Raw genomic sequence first — 11,176 nt, 5'->3', positions numbered from 1 at the left:
TGCTCCATGTGTTATGAGATTGTGTTGTTATTAAGAGATTAGTTGCTTGTGGGGTACAATGCCAGGTAGCAATTTTTTGAAAGTGATTGTATGGTAGATTGGTTAACTGGAAATTTAAAGTCTGCCGATATTCATTCCAGTGGCTTTTCTTAGTGTTCTATATTTGGGACTACTTGTTGGTCCTTTTGGAATAGAAGAAATGAAGAGTGTGTCTCAAGATAGCATTTTTAATCTGATTTTGCAGAGAGTGCAAATTTATTGTTATGCCTATTTAAAACTTGAGCATGCTAAGGTTATGCCTTGGAGAAGAGTTGTTGATTGGATTCATTGGTCACTGCAGCCCCACCTTGTTTTGTATTGAAAACTGATGGAGCGGCGTTGGTGAATTATAATTTGGCCACTGGGGAAGGTCTTATTCGTAATAATTGTGGTGTTTGGGTAGCTGGGTTCTCTGTCAATTTTGATAGAGCATCTGTGGAGCCAGCAGAAATGAAAGCTTTATTGGAGAGGCTTAGTTTGGCATGGTCCTTGAGCATTAAGAGGTTGATTTTTCAATGTAATAATAATATAGTTGTGAGCGCTGTAATGAGTTCTTCCTTCCAGCTTGTTTAAAAAGAAGAAAAAATTAATTGTGTCAATAGCTGGGGAACGAAGGCAACATGTGTCAATTTTGAGCTGCTTTTTCTTTCTTTCTTTTTTTTTTTTTTTTTTGACCTTTAGCAAATATTTGGGCCAACAAGCAACACAGCAGACAATGCACAGAAATAAAGGGAAGCTGCCAAATATCACCCTTCAATTTTATCCTATATTTAAAAAAAAAAACTTGCATAACGGTTATGTATATTTTTTTATTTAATAAAAAATATAAATAATAAAATAGAAATATAAATGATTTTCTTACTATAATAAAAAAAAGTTATATAATGAATTAATTCTTATTTATTTGTAATATGTGTATACAAGAAAAATTTATAAAATATTTTATTGAAATTTTCTGATTAGTTGATTTTTGTACACTATAAACAGGAAAATTTTATAAAATATTTCATAAGTACTTATAAATAATACTTTTTATAAAATTAAAATTTCAGTAATGAATCTTATGTACGGTGAGAGGCACTGAATAATCTGTGTGTAGACAAGAGATATAATTTTTCCATTTTGTTTATTAATTTCAACTGTTTATAACTGAAATATAATTATCTAAATTAAACCAACAGAGCAGTGAACAAGTACAAGCAACTAACAGATCCAATAAGTAACAAAATAGAGACAATCTGTAGAGACTTCGCAAAAGTCGTTACTGAAATGAGAAGAATTTTCTATAAATGTGCTGCTTCGTGCAGCCACTGAAATTCTTCGCGCAGTTTTTGCTCAATTGGGATGGATCGTCTCATCCGCAAGATCAGGCCTTACCTCCTTGCTTGGCTTCACCGATCTCGTTCTGGTATCATCATTTTCACTGTCCAGTTTCTGAATTCTGTGTTTTTTGCCGTTGTTTCCTGATAATTCGATCCAAACTATACAGTTTCTTGATCATGAGGTTGCTGAATTGACTGTAATGTGAGTTAATTAAGAATTGATGGGTTTGAACTTGAATGTTCTGATGTGATTGTGATTTGTTTCAAGGAAATCCTTTGCTGTGAAGAATTTAGTTATAAGACTGATAAATGTGAATTTTTGGGTGATAATGGAAAAATTAAGAACTGGGTTTTGAGACTGATAAAATTCTGTGTTTTTTGCTGTTGTGTTCGGATAATTTGATCCAAATTATACTGTTTCTAGAGCTTTAAGTTGCTGAATTGACTGTGATTGAGTTAATTAAGAATTGATGGGTTTGACCTCGAATGTGCTGATGTGATTGTGATTTGTCTCAAGGAAATCCTTTGCTGTGAAGTATTTAGTTATGAACTCTGGTTTTCTTGCATTAGTGTGAATTTTTGGGTGATAATGGAAAAACTGAGACCTGAGTTTTGAGACTGATCAATTTTAGAGCCCTAAATCTTATTTAAGATTTTGTAATTGTGCAAGCAATAATGACAGTTTTGAGATGCTAATTGTAGTTTGTATCGTCAAAAATGTCGTTTTTGTAGGCCCAGTATCGTTTGTCAGGCGCTTCTCATACAAAGATATAAAGAGGGCAACTGACGGTTTTCATAGGATACTGTATAGTGATTCTAATGGGACTGCTTATAAGGCCAAATTTCAAGATGGTGACGTTGTTCTGGTCAAGGAACTAAAAGATCTAAATCAAGGAAATGATGTTTTTTATAAGCAAGTACAATTTTTGGGGCGCTTGCATCACCGTCACCTTCTTGCACTTAAAGGCTTCTCCACTGGTCCTAAGAGGTTTTATTTCACTCCTGTATTGTCTTTTTCTTTTTCTTTCTTTTTCTTGTTGAAGAAAAGGATTACAGTTCATTCTACTCAATTGCCTGTGAATTGTAGAAAATATTGAGATTGGAAACAAGTGTTGACACATGCACATGCATGCATTTGTGTGTGTCTGCATTTGTGCATGAGAGAGAGAGAGAGAGGAACGAGAGTCTCTGCAGCAAGGTGCTACATGTTGGTGGATTGACTGTATGTTAGGTTTGAATCTTACCTATCAATAGAAAAGAAAAAATGGAATTGTGACTGTTTATTAACCTACAAAGCATATAATGTTAGGAGGCTGGTCTAAGATACAGTTTCTCCATTATCTGAAAGATTCTTTGAGGTAATCCTGATGATGTGATATGTATAACCAGCTAACTGTCAATAGCCTTCTGAAGAGCACTCAACGTGGAATAAATAATATTTGTGTTAACCTTGTGTTCAGGTTCATTTATCACTTGCTTGTGTTATGGTTTGTCACTAATATCTGTTTTATGCCTACGTTTAGTATGCAACTGGTAGTTTCAATTTCGTGAAAATTTTTTGAGCGTCATAATGCAAGGGAAATTTGGGAAAGAAAGATTACAATCTCAAAATTATTTGTTGATGTTCATTCTAGATTAGATCACATTCCATGGTATGATTATGCTTCGATTAAGATGAGCAGAAAGAAAAATTCTTCTTTTAACATTGGTCTGGTCATTCTAAGTGTATTTTTATTTTATTTTTATCTTTGCTTATTTTATATCCTTGTATTATCAAACTTTTCAGGTTGTTGGTGTTTGACAATATAGAAAATGGAAGCTTGAAGGAGCATCTAAATGGTAAGCTCCATACCACAACTAGTAAGTGATATATGATTGCTAAATTTTTTTTCTCACAAATCAATGGCTCTTGGCAGATCCTCTTAAGACTCCCTTGAATTGGAATACCAGGTTACAGATAGCCAATGGGGTGGCAGCTGCACTGGTAAGTCACTCGCATGTGATGCATTATCTTCCGAAACCACACTCTAATTGCAGCATAATTTTATGCTTACACTCCTTGAAATTTGTCACTCCACACAATAGTTTCTTCAATTTTTTCATTGAAATGATAGTTGTTAACTAAACCTAATCTTGGTAACAAAATACTATTTATGCTGTGCCATCTACCTGGAATTGACTAATTAAAATGCAAATATTACTATTCAAAAAAAAGGAAAATTGAATATTACATTTAACAAGTTTCTCCAAAATTCATAGGGCAGATTCCATTACTCATCTAAGACGGATTTAATTTCCATAAACTGTGATCATGACCATCTTCATTTCCTTCTCTCCAAAAAATTTACTTCTGTTAAGTTATGGAGGGCAGAAATGCTAAACTGGAAACTATTCTAGGATAAAAAACATAATTCTGTGCTGGATATATATATATATATATATATATATATATATATATATATATATATATATATATATATATATGTAAAATAATTCTCAGCAGTAAATTCCAGGTAAGTAATTTTAGAGCTGGTTTATAGACTCATATTAGGTAGCCAACAAGCCTATCCAGCATCAATATAAGCCTGATAAAAGTAAGATTTCGCTAGCCCTATTATCCAGTTCATTGATACATCAAAAAAGTAAGACTTCATTGCCACTTTTCTTTTTCCTGTGCTGGATATATATATATATATATATATATATATATATATATATATATATATATATATATATATATATATATATATATATGATAGAGTAAGGAATGATTTCTGTAATTAAATGGATCAAATTCACTGTTCACAAATCATAAGCAAACACTGCTAAGAACAGAAACAAACAAAAGAACAAGAATAGGCTAAGCCCCCAGAAAGTAAATCCCATGCATGAGGAAATCCCCTGCCCTTCAAAAAGAAGACAATTTTCTCCACACCTACTGCCACTCATCTACACTATTTATAATTTAAGCCCTCCACAATTTCTCTTCCACATGTCACTGTTCCTGCTTCTTCCTCTAATAATTTTCTTGAACAATCTTCTTCCAGTAACAGATTACTGGTTCCCTCTTCTTCTCTACTTAAGTTCATTTTCCCCCTTCTGGAATATACTTGAAATGTCCTTGGGCCAGGCCCTTTGTTACTTCCCCTATCATGGTGCACCTTGAATATGGATTGTAATGCCTTAACAACTTGATGGTCAAATCAATTGTCTATAAAATGCGTAAAAACTAAGCTCAAGCAACAAATAATGAACCAGGTGTAAAATTGGCTCTTAAAGCTAAAGTACATCCACCAAATTTCAAGATTTATAGAATCTCTTTCCTTGTTTCACTATGTGCTAGGAATTGGTAGTGAGAAGTGGAGCATGTCTTTCCATAAACTTTCAGAGTTTATCTTTATGAGAGATATGAGATAATATATTGTGCAAATCTTTTCAACAATTAGCTGTTCAAACTTCTAACTGGTTATTTTTAAATTTTTAATTCATCACTCGCTATATCCTCATTAAGCTAGTTGCTTGCATATCTTGGATCTGCTCTTTGTGGCCTCCATGGTTCCACCCAACCAAGAAGTTAGTTTATGTTTTACATTGTGTTTGGATTGAGTGCAACATGGTTTATTAATGTATCGTATCATACTGTACTGTATTGTATTGTATGGTTTTATTGTTAACATGTTTGGAAAGATGGTATGATACAGAATTGTTTAATAATCTTTTCTTGTTTGGTTAGATGGTATGGTATGGTATAATAAATATGAAGATTACTAAAATACCCTTATTGCTATTTTAAATATATAAAGAGTTGTTTTAAACTTTACTTGCACTATTTGAAAAACGATAAATTTTTCCTAGAACTAAAGAGTTCAGTATTGATTACCCAATTGACAAAATAGACGAAATAACCTAGGTATACAAAATGAAATCACTCGCTAACAAACAAGAAAATAAATTCAAGAGCCAGGTAATAAAAGAGCTAGAAAAAAAACCCAACAATCAAATAGAAGCATCACATTTGTGATGAGTTTGGACTATAACCATACCCAAAATTGGTGGCTAGAGCAAGAGTAGAGAGGGGTATTGAAGTCTAATTGCAGACTTACCAAAGCTTGAGAAGGGGCTGTGGAGGACCTGTGATGTGAGAGATTATGTTGGATTGACGTATGTGAGAGACTAAAGATTTTTTATCAAAAGGAGAGACTGAAGATGAGGGATAATGAACGTTTATAAATAAACAAAATATGATATAATTGGAATTTTATAAATTATGTAAGTATAAAATTAGAATACAAAAATTTTAAATCATTTAAAACCACTGATTTGATGGTTTAAAAATATGTGGTAAAATCATGGTTAAAGAACCATCACTTTACAACTCAACATCACCGTTCTTTAGTAACAATCTTCATAAACAAGTAGCATCACCATATCATACTTTAGGAAACCATAGAAAACCATTATTCACACAAGAGGTTAGACTTTGTGGCATCCATTGAATCATTCAGCAATATAATGTATAAAACTAGATTTTAGTGCATGATATTGTTCAAGTGTGCACTACTTAAAAGTATTGTAGTTTGTCTACTTTATATTGCAGGAGTATTTACTTCTCTTTAGCAACCCACCAATATATCAGGTTTCCATCAGCTCAAGTAATATCATGCTAGATGAGAACTTTACTGCAAAGGTGAGGTTATTTTTCTTGTCTTCTCTTCCCATTACTAGTGCTACTTTTGAATATTGTTTTGATATTGGGCTTCATTGAAGCCTCGTATAGTTAATGAATGACCATCCTTTTGTTATGACAGCTCTCCAGTGTTGGCCCTCTTAGTTCTGTTGGAAATTATGTTACCATGCCTCGTGCCTCATGTGCAGAAGGTGATTTCTAACCATCACCCTCTCAGGAAATCTTCGAGCTTATGTTGCTGAATATTTTAACCTTAAAGTTGTCTAATAACTCTAATTGCAGATTGTATGAATCAAAGTTGTAGAAACATAATTTTCCAGCTTGGTGTGCTAATCCTGGAGTTAATAACCGGTCAATCATCCGAGAAAGGAAGCACTGATTTAATCCAATGGATCCAAGGATCTCGTTTTCGTAATTCGATGGAAAAGATGATAGACCCAGATCTTGGAAACAGTTATGACTCTAGAGAGCTTAAAAATCTTCTAGCAGTAGCAAGATTGTGTATAAAATCTGGAGATAACCCAAAATTTTCCATTCCTCGGATATTTCTGTATCTGCAGAAAAAGGTAGATATCCCATGAGACTAGTATATGCACTTCTTAGTTTCATCCATACGAAATTCTTCTTATTGTTGAAATCCAAATTGAACGTTTCATGTAGTGCTAGTGCTGCTATTCCTTTTATACCACAGCTTCTGTAATGCTAAGAATTTAGGTATTGCCTCCTTTGGGTAAAATTACAAGTGCAAGGGAAAGGAAATGCTTAAATTAGAGAAATTAAAGAATTAAAATAATTTCTTTGGCATTGTTTGGAAGTTTCCTTACAAAGGAAGTCAAACTTACCTTCTCTTTCTCGTCCACTTCTAATGTCTCTACGAATAACGAAGTAACTGTAATTTCATTTCAATTTTCTCTCACTTCCCTAAAAAAATAAAAGAAAATGATCTATCTTTATTATGACTTAACGTTGCCCGTTGTACAATTGCTAAGCTAGAACTTCTCCATTATATAGGGACTTAATATAGCAAAAAAAATGGAAATTACAATTTAGTTCATCCACATTCCCTTTATTTATTGTCAATTCATGTATTTTAAAAATTATATTATTTTAAGATTTGATTCGATAAACTAAATAATCCATCTGTTCATTCTCTCAGCATATTAAACTGATCAAGCGAGTCATATGAGAAAAAGAAATTTTATTCCTATAATACCCTTGCTGTTCTCTCTCTCTCTCTCTCTCTCTCTCTCTCTCTCTCTCTCTCTCTCTCTCTCTCATCATTTCTCTGTGTCCTCTATTTGTGTCTCTCCCTGTTTCTATCTCCCTAAAGAAGATCTACAATAAGAAACAAATCATAAAACAAATGCTAACTCAACAAACTCAAATACAAATCAACGAAGATAATCATAGGCAAAAAGAGGAATAGTGTGGCTAGAGCTTCCACTAGCCATAACTCGTGATTCTGGCAGTGATAGAGTGAGTGGGAGGTGCCATCAAGCTCATTGTCAAGCCCGCTCCAGACTAGGATTGATGGTGACATAAATGGAGCTACGATGAGGTAAATCGATGACGAGAGAATATGAGGCTTTGAAGCCTCAATTTGTACAAATCAATGATTGGCTGAGCGAATTGAATGGGTGGCACCATTGTACTCGAGATGTTTGAGATGCAACTATTGGTAGTCTAGGTTGACCACGCACCGATTAAAAGGTGTTAGAAGTTAAACTTTTCTCAACCATTAAGAACAGTTAGTGTTAAAGAATTGTAGCTGCAACCAAGTTATATGACTTGGTAAAAAAATTGTGGCTACATGTGGGCAATGTAAAGTCGGACTTCTTAAGTATGTTATAATGCCAGCAAATTGCTAGCTGGTGGGTCGACAATTTTGGTTTTAAACCTCCACTTTGTTAGCTATATATAGGGATCACTCTTAGCATTGTAAAATAAGAAAATTGAGGAAAAGTTGTGTGTTAGCACCAACGAGCTAGTAAGAAAAAGGAAAGCTCTATGCAAGTATGTGAGCAGTATTTTGTATTTGTTTTATTTTCGATTAGTAAATTATTTGATTGTTTGTGTGGATTAATTAAAAATTCAGCTTATTTAGACAATTATTTTCTTTTAATTGCAAACATTTGGTATCAGAGCCAATCATTATAAGATGGTTTTGCGTTCAAATACAGGAATGCAACAAGTTTAATAGGTTTAGACAATTATTTTCTTTTAATTGCCAACATCTGTTCTCAAAGCTAATCACTATAAGATGACTTTGAGTTCAAGCACAGGAGTGCAACAAGTTCAATAGGTGCAATCAACAATATTCAAGTTCGATGGAAAAAATAATTTTGCAATGTGAAAACATTTGATGAAATTATATTTGAAAAGCAATGGCTATAGAAAAATTTTGGAGAAAGGCATTGTTGAAAAGGAAAAACCATTAGTCGAAGAAACAAAACATTTGGTTTGTGATCGTTCGCTTAACGGGAAAAACCTTATTCTTGATCTGTCAATCCATTGAGTTAACAATCCCTAAAATAACTTTCATGCCCAAACAATAAAAGAGGCACGAAGTATTCAATTCAAAACATATGAAGGTTTAAACATAGTTAAACAAACAAGACTGAAAGGTTTAAAAAGACAATACAAGCTAATATAGCAAGGCAAATACGAAAATATTCAAGATTACTTTTCACAAATGTAGAAGATAGTCAATAAGATGAAATGAAAAAACTAAGGAGAAGATGTTGTGAAAAAATTTTGGGGATGTTGAAAATTGATTTGATTATATGGCAATAACTATCGAGGAGTCCAAAGATCTTGATATTATGACTTTTAATGATCTACAAGCTTGTGAGATATGGATGAATGAAAGGTCACAAAGTACAATAAAGCAAGCATTAAAAGCCTAAAAAAAAATTTAAGGAATGAGAAGCAGATTACTTCAAACAGAACAGAGCATAATCAAAGAGACCTAAAAAATAGAGGTAAGAAGGCAGAAATTTCATAACCATATTGTAACAAGAGGTAATGAATCTTCTTAGTATAATTCTACTATTCAATGTTATAAATGTAAAAATCCATTGCAATTACTACAAAAAATATGGCCACTTTAGTGGAGAGTGTCATGCTAGAAGATCAGAAAACAAAATGAATCTTGTTGGAGTAGCTCAAAATGATGATCCAGAAACCTTATTACTGGCTAGTCATGAAATTGGTAATAGTAATGATAGTTGGTGGTTGCTAAACTCGGATTGCAGTAATCACTATTGTGCAAAATTCCATGAGTACACGGATCATGACAAGTAATAAAGTAATGAGTAGAGTATCATTTCTACGAGGAATCTAGTTTAAGTACCAAACTACACAATAACTGTAATTATCTAGACTATTGAAATCAAAGGATGAATTATGAACTAAATTGATTATGGCTAAAAAAAGGTAAATAAAAGCAAAATTAATCAAATTGAAGATATCAAATGATAAAAACATTCCAGCTCACACTTTAATCAATCATAAATCTATCAACCTATTTAATAAATTGGGAATTATTACTTTGAAGGAAATTAATCCTAAGTTATCTCAAGTCCTCTCTTAAGGCACTCAACTTGCATCTTAATAAACTCAAACCCTACTTTTATGGTGATTAAATTAATTAAAATCTTTTAAGATCGTTGACTAATTATAAACTCCACTTAGAATCTTAGCCTAGCTCTAGGTCAAGAACCCTAAGTTCAAAATCATGTTTATCCAATATTAATCTTCATCTTTAGTCCTTCGATTAATAGTTAGAATCAATACTAAGTGAAGCTCAATACTTAGCATTAAGAGCACAAGAAATTGAATCAATGAATGAAATCCCAAATTTATTAAATAAATCAAATAAGATTCATAACTGAATTGAAAGTGCTACATCCTTAACTCTAGAATAAAGAAAATTACTTACTCATGGTGAGTTCTACTGTAACACCTGCCATTTTTTGATATCGAAATATCTATCCTTGACAGAATATTCTGGTGAAAAGTAAAACTTCAGTGACAAAGGAATGGCGGTAACGTGTAAAAGTATGTTCATGTATGTGGGTTTGAAATGTTAAAAATTTATTTAAGAATGAAAAAAGTTTTAAAAAATTTTAAGTGAGTGTGTCTAGCAGAAGGAGTTTTAACAACCAAAGTATTAATTTTCTGTAGCTAAAACACCTGTTCTTATTGAAAAGCTCTTTTGGATAGAATAGACTCTAACAGCCGAATGCTAGACTTTCGATTGTCGAAAGTCCCTCAATAGAGAGGGAATAAAAAGGGTCCAAAGCTTACTTTGCTGTCAAAACAATTGGGGTTTTCCTTCTTTCCTCTCTCTCTCAACTTTGGGGCATACAAGGAGCTCTTGGAAGAGATTTCCTTGGATTTTTGAAGATTTAGAGAGGGATTCTTCCATTTAGAAGAGTGGAAAAGTAGATTCAAGTTTTGAAGTTTTGGTTCTCTCGCCTCTAAGCTCCAAGGAAAGAGGTAACCTTTCTTTTCTTCTTAATTAAATAGATAGATCTAAGAGAGTTGATGAGGAATTAGGTTTCTGTAACTTTAATTTCATGAAAATTCATTTCAAGTTAAGTTTTTGGGGAAATTATGAGTGTTAAAGTTAGGTTTTTTGTGATTTTATTTTGAAATTGTATGCTCTATGGTTAGAATAGCTATGTTTAAGTTTTATGGGCCTTAAATGGCTAATTTCCTGAGATGGATTTGAAGAAATCCATGCTTATGCTATGTTGGGTTTAAGGAAACCAAGGATTTTGAGTTTTGATTAACGTATGTGGGTATTAAGCATTATTTCAAGTTGTTTTACGCCCTAGAGATGTGTATATGTATTTGAATTGAGTTTTAGAACTTTAGAAGGAGTTTGGATGTTGATGGAAAAAGGATTCTACAGGTTTTCGACTTGGGAATTCTGAAAATTCCTAGGTTCGACTGCCAAAAACCAAAGGTTTGGTAGTCGAAGTATGCAGTTTCTCAGAAAATCTGAAAATTTTCCAGGTTTGGCAGCTGCAGTGGCTACTGCCCAAAATTGGGCACCTAACGTTCCAAGGTTCAATGGCCAAAGCGGACTCTGACAACTAAACTTGGTTCTACCCACTTTATT

At 32.9% G+C, this 11,176-nt stretch overlaps 1 protein-coding gene across 2 annotated transcripts; it reads left to right on the top strand.

The window, feature by feature from the left end:
* The first annotated feature begins 1,172 nt into the window (after window positions 1-1,172).
* On the top strand, window positions 1,173-6,731 carry LOC110657130 (probable receptor-like protein kinase At1g49730). Of its 2 annotated transcripts, none has more exons than XM_021814216.2 (7): window positions 1,173-1,447; window positions 2,094-2,349; window positions 3,148-3,200; window positions 3,278-3,345; window positions 5,938-6,048; window positions 6,170-6,239; window positions 6,331-6,731. In XM_021814216.2, the coding sequence occupies exons 1-7, from the start codon at window positions 1,384-1,386 to the stop codon at window positions 6,627-6,629; spliced, it is 921 nt and encodes a 306-aa protein (XP_021669908.1). In that variant the 5' UTR covers window positions 1,173-1,383; the 3' UTR covers window positions 6,630-6,731. The 2 variants fall into 2 exon arrangements, with proteins under 2 accessions (XP_021669908.1, XP_021669909.1); XM_021814217.2 differs by having other exon boundaries at window positions 1,187-1,447; window positions 5,959-6,048.
* Window positions 6,732-11,176: the final 4,445 nt, after the last annotated feature.

The sequence above is a fragment of the Hevea brasiliensis genome, chromosome 6, assembly GCF_030052815.1.
Source record: "Hevea brasiliensis isolate MT/VB/25A 57/8 chromosome 6, ASM3005281v1, whole genome shotgun sequence".
NCBI lineage: Eukaryota > Viridiplantae > Streptophyta > Magnoliopsida > Malpighiales > Euphorbiaceae > Hevea > Hevea brasiliensis.
Note: the sequence above shows the minus strand (reverse complement) of the source record. Positions and strands in the feature narration are given on the sequence as shown.

What these genes read in the sequence shown, in the direction of transcription:
- LOC110657130 (XM_021814216.2), top strand. Translation starts at nt 1,384, where the DNA reads ATGGATCGTCTCATCCGCAAGATCAGGCCTTACCTCCTTGCTTGGCTT. An exon ending in GCTTCACCGATCTCGTTCTG is followed by an intron (nt 1,448 to 2,093) that starts GTATCATCATTT and finishes TCGTTTTTGTAG; the next exon opens with GCCCAGTATCGTTTGTCAGG. An exon ending in TTCTCCACTGGTCCTAAGAG is followed by an intron (nt 2,350 to 3,147) that starts GTTTTATTTCAC and finishes CAAACTTTTCAG; the next exon opens with GTTGTTGGTGTTTGACAATA.